At 38.2% G+C, this 15,264-nt stretch overlaps 1 protein-coding gene across 4 annotated transcripts in view; it reads right to left on the reverse strand.

Moving 5' to 3' along the window:
• LOC120304949 (spermatogenesis-associated protein 7 homolog) overlaps nt 1-14,169 on the reverse strand; it is a 49,737-nt gene extending 35,568 nt beyond the window's left edge. Inside the window, exons 1-2 of one of the 4 annotated variants that reach the window (XM_039336101.1) lie at nt 13,381-14,162; nt 3,340-3,417 (exon numbers count right to left, since the gene is read on the reverse strand). In XM_039336101.1, coding sequence (XP_039192035.1) covers nt 3,340-3,403 — 64 coding nt within the window. In that variant the 5' untranslated portion in view covers nt 3,404-3,417; nt 13,381-14,162. Of the gene's footprint in view, nt 1-3,339; nt 3,418-13,380 lie in introns of all 4 variants that reach the window. The other 3 variants (XM_039336091.1, XM_039336119.1, XM_039336110.1) reach the window with 3 other exon arrangements.
• Nucleotides 14,170-15,264: the final 1,095 nt, after the last annotated feature.

Below are 15,264 nucleotides of genomic sequence, written 5' to 3' on the forward strand. Positions count from 1 at the left end.
TCAGAACATTGTTGGAAACTAGTTGTATATTTGGAGTATAGTGCCACCTCATACGTAATGATAACAAACTTTTACTCTTTTTCATTGCACACCAAGATTTTTGAAGTGCTGTATTGATGTCTTAGGATAATAATGAATTAGAAATGGTAGATAAAATTATCCTACCCCAAGCTCTCTAGGTACACTCATCAACATGTAAATGAGTTCAGTTTGCCTTGCATGAGATTACTACTCCAGTACATCATTTAGTAATGGATCTGACTTTGCGCCTAAATTTCAATGTATTGACTATGTTAAAGGGTACTTTTTTACCTGCTGTAAATTGGTACCAGATAAAAATGATTTCAAGTATACTATCTTTGGAGAACATACAGAAATTGCAGTTGGCACAAAATACATCTGTCAAAATTCTAACTGAGACCACCCATTCAGAATATATATTGCATCAGTTTTGATTAGTGCTCTATTTTAAATCATCTCTGCCAAAGATGGCAACTTATTTATTTTGGCCATACACCTCCACCATGAGTTTCAGTCAGTCTCTAGCTACTTGAAATGCCAATCAAAATGTGTTATTGGGAGGTGGTTTATATAATGATTTTATGTTAATCAGCAAAGTCATGTGACTGGGAGAGTATAAAGTGTTCATGTATAAATAACAGATGTTAGCAGCAGGCTTTTACATTTATAGATTGTTGTTCAAAGTTAGGATATCAACTACTCTGAAAACTATCAGAATATTAAAAGCAAAGAAAATAGATGATAATCTAATTCATGATTATCAGTCAATGTTCTCTATGCTGCACTAGTTTCCAGGTTTCCAGAAATAAGTCTGTCTATACTCATGCTCCTGAAATCCTTGAAACTGAGAATTACATTTGGTGATTTAAATGCATGTAATGCTCTATGAAGCCTTGAGATTCTTCTGTGCCTTATCTGTATTAAGAATTATTTATTACTGAAATGTGTTGGGTTTCTTTTTAAAATCAACTACATCTATAAAATCAACTTTAGAGAGAACAGACAATGATAAATTAGCAGGAAAAAAGTATCAATAGTTTTCTCAGCAAGAATATTTTCCTTATTCCAAATCCACTAGGCCATTACAACTGCAGCTTTGTTATTACTAATTTACTATGTATCTGCAGATTAAACTGAAATAGATTACTTTGGCATATTACATTTTGAATAAATCATATCTGAAGTTATAAATTTCTTGTTGTAAATCTGAAAGCAGCAATAATCATGCCTGATTGATGCAACAGAAATGGCAATAAAACATGCCTCTACCATTTGGCTGATGAGCCAAAATGTATGAACTGAAATGTACTGGGTAGGCTATTTTGTTTGCTATCATAGTTGGAACCACAATTAAACTGCTGTTCTCTCCAGTGCTCAGTTAAAGTTTGTGGATAAGGGGGTGGTATCCACACAAAAGTATCAGCCAGTTTAAGGTTGATCGTACGCCTTAGCCTAGATTTAATGGGGATTTCATAAAATAACCACCTGTGCAAAACACCAGCAGTGGTATTTAAATTAATCACTAAATGGGCATAAAAATGATGCTGTGGAATGCAAAATGAAGATCCTGGGTGAGATTATGTTTTTGATATCAAGATTACGACCACTGCATTAAAAGTTGTCCAGTGAAGAAGAAGGGAGTCAGAAATCCAGCAGTGGTTATCTCAGTTTACAACATATAGAATATAATATCTGAATCAGTTATCAGCATAAAAATGAGGAAGACCGAGAATTCTGTGAGCTATAATCCCAATAATCTCCAGGATAGAGATGACTTAATTAAGTTAACTAATTTGAGTTATTGGCATCTCTTTGCAAGGACTTAGACTGAATAACAATGTCTTCCTGAACTATGGTAGTAGAAAACAAGCAGAAATAAAAGCATTTGGGGAAAGATTCAAACCTGGGCTTTCACAAGTTCTTAGAAAAAGAGAATGAGTCATCCTGAATGTCATCCTCCTTAAGCAAATGCATAAAGTTACTATCACTCATGACCTGCAGCTTTACATACCCATGCCCTGGTAACTGAGACTTACATATTTCAACACATTGTATGTGGGACTACTACTAAAGACATTTCAGCTAGCATACAATACAAATTCTAGATTGGTTCCCAACACTAAGGCTATGTAGACAAATCATACCACTTCATTTTGTTTCTGGATTTTTAATGGGCAATAAACTCTAGCATCCAGGTATTTGTTGGCCTGCCTTCAGCTCACATCAGTTTACTACCAGCTTCACCTGAGGTGTGGATAAGATCATTGTAGTGGTGGCATACTGATTTTAAGATATTCTTCTTTTAGTGACTCAATTGTGATTTAGTTGACTGTTTTCATTATGGCTTTGATTTAATGATTATCTTACATTTTTTAATGAACTATCCTTGGAACATTTATCCTACAGGATGATATATGTAGATCTGATAAAGGTTATTTGCTAAAAATGCCATGCCCTTGATGTAAGTTAAGGGGGGGGGGGTAGAGTAGAAGTATTTCATCCCTTTAAAACTTTCTCCAGCTATATGTTCAGGAATATTTTGATTCTATAAACATTGAAATGATAATTACTTTGCCAAAAGCAAGATATCACTTCAAAGCTGTGAAACCAAATCAAAGCTGCAAAACCAAATACTTTCCATTATATACTTTATGCATTATTCTGAGGGATGACATCATTGATTATGCTTTTGTGCAATGACGCAATTGGTCTACACTTGTTATTTCCAAGTGCCTTGCAGATATTTTAATCCAAACTTAGTTTTCAAATTTCCCCAAACTCTATTGCCTGTTTACTATAATTACTTACCTGGCTTACCTGGGTGAAATAATGATCCTGAAAAACTAAACTAAAACTGAAATAGTTACAAACCATATCCTACATTTCTAAAGAAATGATTTGAGATTGTATTAAAAATCACTGAATAAAAACCATTGGCATTCAAGTAATCTTCTTGTAATAAATCAGTGTTTCTCAACCTGGACAGCTTGAAGAGACACGGGCTTCAACTCCCAGAATTCCCCAGAGAGCTCTGCTGGCTAGAGAATTCTGGGAATTGAAGTCCGTGCTTCTTCAAGCTGACAAAGTTGAGAAAGACTGTAATAAACTATTCTGAATCACCTTAAGCACCCCAATACAGTATGTTAATCAAATGGTACCGTATTTACATATTTGAATTTTTAGCTCCTTTCATTTTGAAGACAGCATACCTATATGAAGTAAATAATATTTTTGTCATTTCTGAAGATAGTTTACATTATTAAGCATATTAGACTGGAATATATAACTTTTCTCTTGCTGAAAATGTTAAATACTTACGACTGCTTTTAATACTCATATGTCCTCTGAAAGGGCCCATCAAGGAATGGTTGGGAATCCTCATAGCTAGTCAGGACACTTGTTGGGGGGAAAAAAAGCAAAGGAAATATTGAAATGCTAATTCTGATTTTCTTTGATGTAAACTTTGTTGACAATCAGAATCAACCAGCCAATATTATTAGTCAATAAAACATGTATTTACTGTTGATGACTGCAATAGTTTATGAGAATGATACAAGACAGGGGGGAAAGTTGCAGCCTAGTTAACAGTCTGATAAACACAATCTGAGTCTGAAGGAGGATGAAAAAAAACATTTCAGAAGGGACCCCTCCTAGTTTTCAGGAGAGTAAAAGTGTGTGTGTGTGTGTAGGGGAAAATAGGTACTTTCAACTTGAAAGATTATGTTACTGTAACCTTACAATACAGGTAGCATTAATAATGCTCATGATACTTCTTGTTTGGGCTACCTCAAAGGACTGATTTTTTTATTAGATTTATATCCTGCCTTTTCTTTAGGAATAACTTCCCCATCCATGCTTTTCCCTTCACCCACATCCTATAAATTAGAATGAATTAAGAAAGAGTGACTGCTGTAAATCACCCAGTATTTTCCATGACTGAAGACAAATTAGAAATCAGAGCTTCTTAGTCCTAGTCTCCTTTAGCCATTGCTCCAAATTAGGGACATGAGAACTGTTTCACTAGATTATTGATTTAATTTCATGAACACCTCTCTGCCACACCTCAATTAGATTCTTTGAATAACAACAAAAACAAAACAAAAAAACCCCCAGAACCTTGCATGCTGCAAACCATTATCCTATATTTATGTACAAGAATATTTCTACCCCTGACTTATCCTCCAGAGGCTTTCTTAGAAAATAAGCACTATTGGTGATTTATTCAGTGCTTTCTTTGGAAGTTCGTCTACCTGTTCAAAGAAAAAGTGATGGATAGCAACCTGCTTACAGTACTTTGCTTCTTAGTATACATAGACTTGGTAAACAAACCGTCCCCCTTTTTTAGATTTGTTTAAATGAAGCAATTCAGTCTGGGACTGGGGATCCATCTTTCTTGCATTGAAATGGGAAAATGTTATCTTGGAACTGGAGCCTAATAGCCATAAATAATGCAACACTTCAAGTGAAAAAAGACAGCAGCACTAATAGAAAATGATAGAATACGCAGTATATTTGGTACTTAGATGTGAGAGTGATGATGAATAACTATGATACCAAATTAACATAACCATCCATATAAAGTATTGCCTTGTTCTAAACTGGAGTATCCAACCTTGGCAACTTTAAGACTTGTGGACTTCAATTCCCGGAATTCCTCAGGCAAACATGCCGGCTTGGGAATTCTGAAATTGAAGTCTACAAGTCTTAAAGTTGCTAAGGTTGGATACCTCTGTTCTAAATATTAATACAAAGCAAGTAATTAAAAAAATAAAATAAAAAGAACCATGAGACAGATCTTGGGCCGCAACTGTCAGATTCCACCATAAATAAAAATATTTTAGCCTCTCTGATTTCAATTTAAGTAAATGTGCAATTTCACATGGGATATGGATAGCTGACTTCTGACCAAAACAAATATTATAGTTAAGAAGTCATTAGTAAGGGAGAAAGGTCTTTTTGATCAGCATTGGGCTCTCCATAAACACAAATTATGATAATTGATATGACTAGATATGCCATTGTGGCTTGTGTCATGCTCTGTTTTTCTTTAGTTTTTGAAAAAATGTAGAACTCATTAGAAAGTATATTGCTCCCTTTATAGGGCAATATGAATTAATTATAGAGAGATAGTTTGGTGCAATAATTAAGGCATCAGACTAAAAACCTAGTGATTGTGAGTTCCAGTACCGTATTAGGCACAAAACCAGCCAGGTTATCTTTAGCCAGTCACTCTCTCTCAACCCTAGGAAAGAGGCAATAGCAAATCATTTCTGAAATCTTCCAAAAAAACCTGCAGGCACCTGTCCAGTCAATCACCAACACTGAGAGGAAGGAAAAAAGTCAGAAGGAAGGGAGGGAGGGAGGGAGGGAGGGAAGGAAGGGAGGAAGGAAAATAAAGAGATAGACAAACAGACAGAAGAAAAGGAACTGTTTGTAACTATTCTTGGGAATAAGTTAAATTGTTATGTACTTTCTGAATGACTGGCAGAGTATCTTATGCAATGACTAAATTTTGCCTGGTAGCCAATTGTGTAAGACAACATTTAGCCAATTCCTTGGAAATACATTTGTCTATTATATAAATTGTTTAATTTCAATGGAAGATTGCTCCAGTAGTTGGCAAAGATTAATTTAGAAGGACAGAAAGAATTTAGGTTTTAAGGAGTTTTTTATATTTCTCGCTGACAACCGACAACTGGATAGTGGACTCATATGTTACATGTGTTACATATAGACATATAACACATTACAGGCATACAAACACATGAACCCAACAGCTTGTAATTTCTATGCTTTGGTTGAATGACTCTATTAAAAGTGATGCTGCTGCTAACTGTCTACCCAATCCGGTGTTGTTTCACTTAAAGTATGCAATCTAAGGTTTAATTATTTTGAACTTCAATTGCTATAATCCCTAGCCAGGACTGTCACTGCCAAGAAGTCATAGGATCTGCAGCCCAAAACATATAGAAGGCACAGTTTGCTTGTCCTCCTGATCTGTTTTGTCTTTCCCATATCTGTTTCCCATAAATCCTTTATGTAAATAAGTCAGGAAACAGAACCTTGATGTTCTGAATAAGAGGTAAATGTTTTAATCATTATCCTGTGTTTCTTTGTCCTTGCAATAAAATGGGGTTGGGCATGTCACTTCTAATGGTATTTTGGGTCTCAATTTCTTTCCCTTGTCTCTAAATAGTGAACTACATTTTATAACTTTTTTATATACAGTAGTAAAGTATAGACACTTGTCATTCCCTCCTGTAACATCCAAGCATAAGTAGGCTGATAGACAGCAGGTAGTCTATTCATCATTGGTTAGCTTCCCCATTGAGACAGAACCAGGCGAAATTATTGCTTCTCTCATAGCCAAGGCATCTCTCAAATACTTTGCTGTGCTGTGGGTCTCATTAAAGACAATGCAGACAATCAGATTTCAGGATTTTATTTTCATGATCACAAAAGCCTCTCTTATGAAGCCTATGAAGATAGATTATGATGGGGACATAATCTTTCAGGCAATATTCATTAAAAAAAAGAAAATCTCTGAAGTAAATATGGTCAGGGAAAAAAGTAGGGTAACATTTACCCTAACCCAAGTGGTTTTCATGTTACTCTCACTTAAAGTTGCTCTTCTGAAGTACAATCTTATCTCCCACTGGAATGCTGCTACTTATCTTCCGTATTAGTGAAGGATTACTGGTCAGCGTTTCAACTAGCCACTTTTCCCAAGCTGAATATTCTTACTCTACAGCCTGAATGTTGATTTCTGTTTCTGCATTACATTTTCAAATTTTCAACACTGAAAACAAGAGTTATTATTGGACTGTTTTTAAATTAAAAAATAATGCAAGAACAGATAACCTAAGCACACAGCAAACAGCACGTTTAAAAACTTAAAAATAAAAGTTCAAGGCAATACATTTTTAGAGTGGATGCTTGTCTTAATGTTGTGCTTGCTTCATTCTTTAAGATTCTGGTTGTCCTGAAGTACCTAGGTGCCAAGCCAGAAAGGGCCTTACATAGGCTAAAACAGCCCTCTGAATTGTACTAGGAAGCTTACTAATAAGCAATGCAAGGAAGACAATAGATGTGTAATACGGTCAGGGCATTGAACACTAAAAAAGAAGTCACTGGAGAGGTAGGTCACTGGATTTTGAACCTACTGCAGTTTCTCAGTAAATTTCAAGGGCAGCACTATGTAACACAGTATTATACCCAGCAGTGATAACGGTGTGAGTCACTGGAGCAAGATCCTTCCCCAGAGAGGGGCCTCTTGGCTATGACTTTCACCCATGCATGCAGCAATAATTGTGAAGATTCACAATTATTATGCTTATTTCAGGTATAAGAACAAGACTTTGGCAGGCTTAATTTAGCAATATACACTGAAATATCATCAACATGTTGCAGATGCCACACTCTTAACCGATAAATGATCTTTCTGTGCATTTTCATGTAAAAATTTAAAAGAAAAAAACGAGCCCCCGACATCTCAAAACGTAGGACTGGTAGCTTAACCACCGCAAATCAGTGCCTCCAGTCTGAACCTATGCAGATAGTCCAGAAGGATGCTGTAGTTGAAGGTATCACAAAAAGGACCACTAGAGCAGTGATGGCGGACCTTTTAGAGACTGAGTGCCCAAACTGCAACCCAAAACCCACTTATGTATCTTCAGGTGCCAGGTGGGCGTGGCCCATTGGGTGGGTGTGGCCCATTGGGTGGGCAAGGCTGCGGTGGTAACAGCAGACCGGATGGAACTAAAAAGTTCAATCAATCAATTCCAACTTTGCGAGATTTTTTTCCTGCGAGTTGAAATTTATTGATTGATTGAGCCTTTTTTTTTTTTGCACACGGTGGCAGAGGCCTAAAGTTAAAAGGCTTTATAAAACCCAGCTGAAGGCCTAGGACTGGGTTGACAGTGCACGTGCCCACAGAGAGGGCTCTGCGTGCCACCTGTGGCATACGTGCCATAGGTTCGCCACCACAGTACTAGAGGCTTCCTCAGGCAGAACTCAGCAAAATATAAGACAGCAAAATAATGGGAAAGATAGATGAGTTTTGTCCTTCATCCTCAAATTTGATCACCAGTTCCTTGAAATTTAAGTTAAAGGGAATACACTTCAACTCTGCATTGTCTATGAATCTCTCCAAAGGAACCTTGTTTCAGCTCTAATTAAAACAAACTCTTCTTTGCTTTTCAGATATTGCTTAGCCTTAAGGCATTAATCTGCCAGCAGAATTAGTTTTATGAAAGCATCTAGTACATCTAGATTTCACATGCTAAGATTATTCCTGTTTCTTGACCTTTCCGGAAAGTAACGATGAAAGTACTGCTGCTGCAAACAACAGCTTCCCTTCAATTATCTGTTCCATTTCTGAAAAGATGTCCATTTATTCTAAATCAAACCTCATTTGTGACTCAAGCATGACTGCTTCTTGAATATATTGCTTTTTAAAAAGTTCTAAACATTTATTGGTCAACTGAGTTGAATTGATTAAACCAAATGCAATTAATGGATTTATTGTAACTTAAAAATAGAACAGGAGTTAATCACAGCCAGGAAGCTATTGTGCTACCACTATAGCATAGAAAATCAATAGCAACTGCCATGGTTTCACTCCCCCCTCAATTAAATTGTACAGTTAAACAAATGGATAGGATGATTTAGATCTTTAAAAATGTTTATTCTGGTTGCAGTTCCATGTCCTGAGAAAGTCTATATTGCTATGATAGGGAAAGAAAAAGAATCTGAACTTTGCTCTTTGCTATCTATGCATTCTATCTATCCCATCATTTTTTTTAAAAAAAAATCATATTTATTAAAAGCTATCTGGGAATACTGAATAAATTTATCACATAACTACATAGAACAAAGTGGCATCTTTTGTTTTCTGTAAGTGAGAATTCAAGGAATTCAGATTACTTCAGTAAAGATTATTCTCTTAAATCAGACATGTCGAACTCGTGACGTCATGTGATGGCGCACAATGTATCAGAGCTTTTTCCCCATTGCCGGCAATGGGGTGGGTGCGGTTTCCTGGTGACGTGTCCGGCCAACGGGCCAGCAATTTAACATCCCTGTCCTATATAGTAATTGTGTGTTAGCATAACATAACTTCATAGTTATGTACCAGGTGTTAGAGCTGAAGAAACTGAAAATAGTTCAACATACCCTAAAAGAAGATATCCTTGCTTATATTCTAGCCCAGTGATGGCGAACCTATGCCAGAAGCGGCACTCAGAGCCCTCTCTGTGGGTACACCCGCCGCCAGCATCTCACGCAGATCCATTAGGCCACTGCTGGCACCCAGAGCAACAGCCCCACCCAGCACAAAGGAGGTGAAGCAGCTGGCTAGCAAGCTCAAGTAGAGGTGGTAGAGCATGCCCCCATGCGCTCACTGGCCTCTGTGTGCGGGGGCCAATGGTGTCAGGCAGCAGCCGCCCCTGCCTCGTCTTGCCTTGCCCTGCAGCAATGCACCCCTGCCCTATCCCCTGCTTTACCCCACAGGTTGAGCCTGCTACCCACCGCCCCACCCACCAGAGATCCCCTGGATCTCCCCCAATCTTGTCCAGCCCCACAGGCATCCCCCCAAGGGCAATCTGGAGGTGGCCACACCCATCCTGGCCATGACAACCCAGTCTGCCATGACCACTGCAGCCACACCCACCCAGTGGGCCATGCCCCCCCCCGCTGCCCCCCTCCGAAGGCACAATGCTGATGCGGCCCTGGCACTTTGCGATAAATAAGTGGGTTTTGGGTTACGGTTTGGGCACTCGGTCTCTAAAAGGTTCGCCATCACTGTTCTAGCCACTAACCATCTATGAGGTTGTCATTTCCGGGACAACCTTCTCTCTCTGTGTGTGTGCAAGAATAAAAGCAAAGATGGTCTGATCAAGGTCAAAGTCACCATGAACAGATTGGTTTAATGTCTCTAATTTTTATCTCTCTGCTTAGATACTAATACAACTGCAAGCAAGATAATGAAAAGAGGGGAAATGGTGCAGCTACAGCAGCTTAATTTTGTAGTTGTTTTAGCCTGGAGCCTCCTCTGTGCCTGGAGACCAGAAATAATAGTCAGCATTTTTATGAACAGCTTTGTGTATGTGTGTACTGGATACTATATTCATCTAAGCCAGGGTTTCCACACCATGTTTTGAGAAAACCTGAGGTCTTCAAATGTATGTATGTGTGTCCTTTCCATGTATGTGTACATACATGTGAATTTATTGTTATTAGAGTTTTGCCTCTAAATAAAGAATCCCAAGGTTTTGTTATTTTTAATTAAAAGGTTGGTGTAGCCTGAAAAAAAATGGAAAATTCGTGATATAACCCTTCATCATACTTTCTAGCTGGTAAGATGAGAACTGTGCAAAGCCCTGATCTGAAATAAAAGAACTATTAAGCTTCTGTTCCTTTATTGCCCACCACTAGTGATAAAGTCTCATATCCCAAAAGGCTTTTCTTGGAAGCAGATACATTTGCAGAAGCTGTGCAAAAAAGAAACAACAGCTGAAGTATAAATTGTGATCTTCTGTTTCCTCCAGATTGCCATGCGAAAAGTTCTTTTAAAAAAAATAGATCAAAAATAGCCATGCAAGAAAAAGGTAGCTCAAGAAGGTAGTTATTAAATGGGAAAGCTGGAAAAGTTTCATGAAAAACACCATATTGCCCTTTTTAACAACACCTTCAACTGGAAACACAAATTTCAAATACAACAAGTCATTTTTTTACAGGTAGTCCTCGACTAATGACCACAACTGAGCCCAATATTTCTGTTGCTAAGTGAGACATTTGCTAAGTGAATTTTGCCTAGTTTTAGGACCTTTCTTGCCACAGTGGTTAAGTGAATCACTGCAGTTGTTAAGTTAGTAATGGGGTTGTTAAGTGAATCTGGCTTCCCCATTGACTTTGCTTGTCAGAAGATCACAAAAGGGGACACTGCAACCGCCATAAAGCATCTGAATTTTGATCAGATGACCACAGAGACGCTGCAACGGTTGTAAGTGTGAAAAGCAGTCATAAGTCATTTTTTTCAGTGCTACTGTAACTTTGAATGGTCATTAAATGAATGGTTATAAGTAGAGGACTACCAGTATTAAGGCTTGGTTTCCACTTCACACAAACCCCTCGTGTGGTTTTTGTGGTGTTGCCTTAGCATATTTTATAGGACACACAAATAGAATACATTGTAGAAGCCCTGCTCATTTGGGTTTTTTTTCTTAGTAATGATTAGAAAAATCACAATTATTAGTACCTGATAGGAAGCATTTTAATCATAATGTTGCCACATTGTGCTAATAAATTCTGCGGTTGAAAGTAAGCACAGATTATTGAAGTCACCTTGCTTCATAGTAATAGGCTGCTGAGTCAAATATCCCATAAAAGTAGCAAATGCACTTCAAGTACAGATGAAAGTGATAAAAGAAATAGTTACAGAAAATTTTCTTCTGATGCCGGTTCAGAGGAATCAGAAAGCCTTGTTTATTATGTTTTATTGCAATGATACACTGCTAGGGGTTCCATAAGTTGTTTTTCAGATTCAGATTGTGACTATCTGGTTTAGTTTAATTACTGTTTGTTGAACAAGCCATTACAACTAATTCACGTGTAATTCTAAGCCCTATGAAGCACAGAGTACAAGCCACAATGTCTAGCTTCACACTTACTATCATGTGTGACATTTCAAGCCATCCTCTCATGAAAATGTTTCAGTTTGAATATTAATCAATCAGACATTTCAACAGTAGTCAACTAATTACACTGCTTCTTTAAAGCTTTTGCAGTGTCTGGTCTTCAGTCTGAAAGACTTCAAGACGAGATTGCAGAATAATAAAAGCAACACTATCCCTGTCCTTAGGTTTAGGTTTTACGAAGACACAATAAAAAATAAAAGAGCAGAAAGGAATGGGAAAGAGAAAATAATTCTGGGACCAGATCTTAATGTTTTATGATTTAATGTGATGAAATGAGGTATAAAAGGTGGCCCAGATGATGTCACTGTCTCCAAAAAGATGGACATCTTGCTCTTCAACATGCCAATTAGCATTATGAGCTGGGACCAGCGATACAGTATAATAATTTCATAAGTATTATGCTATTCTGCCTGACAATCATTATCCCATTTAAGCACCAGCAATCATTGAGAAAGGTAAAACTGTTTTAGTGTAGCTGATTTGAGGGGAATCAAGGAAGAAATTGGATTTGGAAACATATTGTTCTCTAATGTGCAAAAACAGCAAAATAACACATTGCACTAACATTGATTATGTATGAACTCCAAAAGCTACAAATTGCTGAAAACACATAATTTAATTAAAAATAACCAATGGATATAGGTAAATAATCTCTCTGCATCTATTGTGCATCATAAGAATATGACTGATTGGCTCGATCTGTTTTACATTAGCCACAGTTTAATATGCCATCTGCTAACAGCAGGTAAAATTTTTCATTTTACCTGTTAAATATTATATATGGTGCCTACAACCTAATTTTACACTCTTGGATACATGGGTATTTGGGCTATGTAAAGATAGTTGAATTAGTTATTAGGATTACACTTCAATAGTTTAAAATAAGATTGTGGTACCTGGAATCATTTCCCTGCTATTAGAGAATCTGTAACAAAAACAGAAGTCAACATATTTTATTCCAAAATTTATTGGAATAAAATATATTCGACCTCTATGTTTTACACGGAAAGTCCAGATGCAAGTGATACAGTCAACCAGCTATGTTAATAGAAAATCAGCCTTGAGAGTAATAAAGTCTCTGCTCCAATGACAAATATATCCTTAAGATGTTTGTATAATCATACCAAAGCCCTTTGGGCATTTTTGTTACTTGATTTCTCTTGGTATTTTTAAATGCACTATGATCAGGTCAGATGTTACAAGCTCCTTAGAGCCAATATTCCATAGATGAAGATGTCTAAGGAGGTTTATGGAAAGCTTTCCAAGGAGGTACTGCACTTGGCAACTACTACAGGACAGTATAGGAACTCATGAAGCCTCCACAATGCTTTTGCAAGACTCATGCAGCTATTTGAGAGCTATTTCAGATTGTTTTTTTCTATAAAAACATTGAACGATAATTCTGGGATTTACAGGGAAGCAAAGACCAGCACAGTTAGTTGGCGCCAGACAAAATGAGAAGTTACTCTAGGACAGAGTTGAGTGGGGGGTGGGGTTCTTTCTCAACAATCCTACCACCGCAGTGACTACAACGGAGACGGGAGTAAAAGGAGCGTTACTTTCACGAGTCGGATCTCTTTCTCCTTCCTCGACCTCCTTTGCTGAACGAACCGACCGCTTCCAACAAAAAGAGGAGGGGAGAAGAGAGAGAGGACGCTTTTACCTTCGGCGGCTCCCGACGCGGGAAAGTTCTCTCTCAGGCCGCGCCGGCGAAGGCGAGAGACGCTCGGTATTTTTCTCAGGAAGTCTGCAAAGGCTATAGGAAGGCGTTAGTCCCCGCTGCGTTGCGATTATTCCCATAACAACAGGAACCACAAACCGGTCACCCGGGGAGGGCAAACAAATTGCTTGGAAACCGCCCCGCGTGGGGTCAGCCGGGGACAGGCTGGCCTCGGTGGCAAGGCTATAATCTCCCCATGAAAGAAAGGCGAGTTGTAGATGTTGTGGGTATCTCTCGAGAACGGGAGGGGGCATTTATTTAAAAAAAAAAAAAAAAAGGAAAATGAGAGTATTATAAGATAGCAGGAAGGTAAAAGACCAGCTTGGGGGCAGATGCTCATATCAATCAGCAAGAGTCCTGGGCTACCGGCCTCTGAGCAGGGTTACAGCCCTACGCTTGTTTTAGAAGGGGGTACCTGAATAGGGCCTCCCTAGCAAAATGGTATTTGGGGGGGGGGGAATGAATGAGCCCTGAAGAAGGGAGTATAGTTCTGGCCAGGATTTACTTTGGAGAGATTGTGGGGATGGCTTTCAAACGCATCGTGTCCCCCGCCCCCATTTTAAGTGAAAAGGATTGAGTAGATGGAAAATAGACAATGTCCTGCGGTTGGTGTGTATGCTGTTGCCTTCTTAGGTAGAGAGTATCTCAAGTTGGACTTTGCCCAACAGAAACATTACCTTTTGGTACTTGAGATAGTTTCTTTCCCGACCCTGGCTTTCAACACCTGCTCTCTATTTTCTTCTTCTGCATTTATGCTAGGAAACAATGCTGGCTGTAGCTATTTTGGAACCTGAAGCAAAATGTAAGATAACTCCCCCCCCCTTAGTTTATGTGCTAATAGAAACACAGGTTGGAGGCGAGAAGATAGAATTGGTGCCCCTGTCTAGCTTCTGCTGCACTTCTGCACTATCTGCTCTGATTTAGGGAACATTTTCTTCCAACTAAGTGATTTTAGTAATCCCACTGAGCTCTTCATAAATAATGCATTTTTATTTCAAAGTAGTCATGTTTATTGGAGAGTTTTAAAAGCTTCCCTAATTATCTCAATTTAGAGAAATGCTTTTTTACAAAAAATTAGTTCCCAAGTTCTCAGCTTCACACAATAAATGTTAGGAAAGTATGCCTTACTGCAGCAAGTTGCAAAGAAATCAATCATCTTTTGTACTGCTTTTCAAGTCTTGGAGAAAACACAAAGCACTTTGAATATGCTATTAATGCACCTTGTTAAATGAAACGTGCACACCTGTTATTGTATCACCATCTCTCTACTTGATTTGAAATCGATAGCATCACAATCACTCAAGTTCTAATAGAAAATATATGTGAGAACTCATGCTGTGCTTCTCAGTAGTGATGCAGGAGGAGGCAAATTGTTGTTCCAAATTTAGTTTGTTTCAGCCTTCTACTTATCTTCATTCTGGACTGGAAGTCTTTCTTTCAGAGGTTTCCTGGACAGATTCATGTTGGAGTTTGATATGTGTTGGATGTCACTATCCTCCTTCCACAATGGGGAGGAAGGGTTGTAGCAAATTGGTTAGGTTATCTTCCCCACCCTATATACATACATACATACATACATACATACATACATACATGGGTCTCAATATAACAAAAAAGCATAAAAGTCTTAACATTGGTTTGCATTTATTGAATGGAGCTTATAACCTTTTCTCATTTTCTTCCAGTCGTGCGGGATTTGTATTTCCGGAGCACTTCCTCCCCTCTCATCAAAAACATCTACACAGCGTGTCAGGGTCTTTCCCCTGCTCGCCAGTGCTGTTAACTCCCCAATGTATGTGTGTGCTTCTCGGGGGTGGCCATCCAATA

Source organism: Crotalus tigris, unplaced genomic scaffold, assembly GCF_016545835.1.
Source record: "Crotalus tigris isolate CLP2741 ecotype Arizona unplaced genomic scaffold, ASM1654583v1 scf7180000017546.9332058, whole genome shotgun sequence".
NCBI classification, from domain to species: Eukaryota; Metazoa; Chordata; class Lepidosauria; order Squamata; family Viperidae; genus Crotalus; species Crotalus tigris.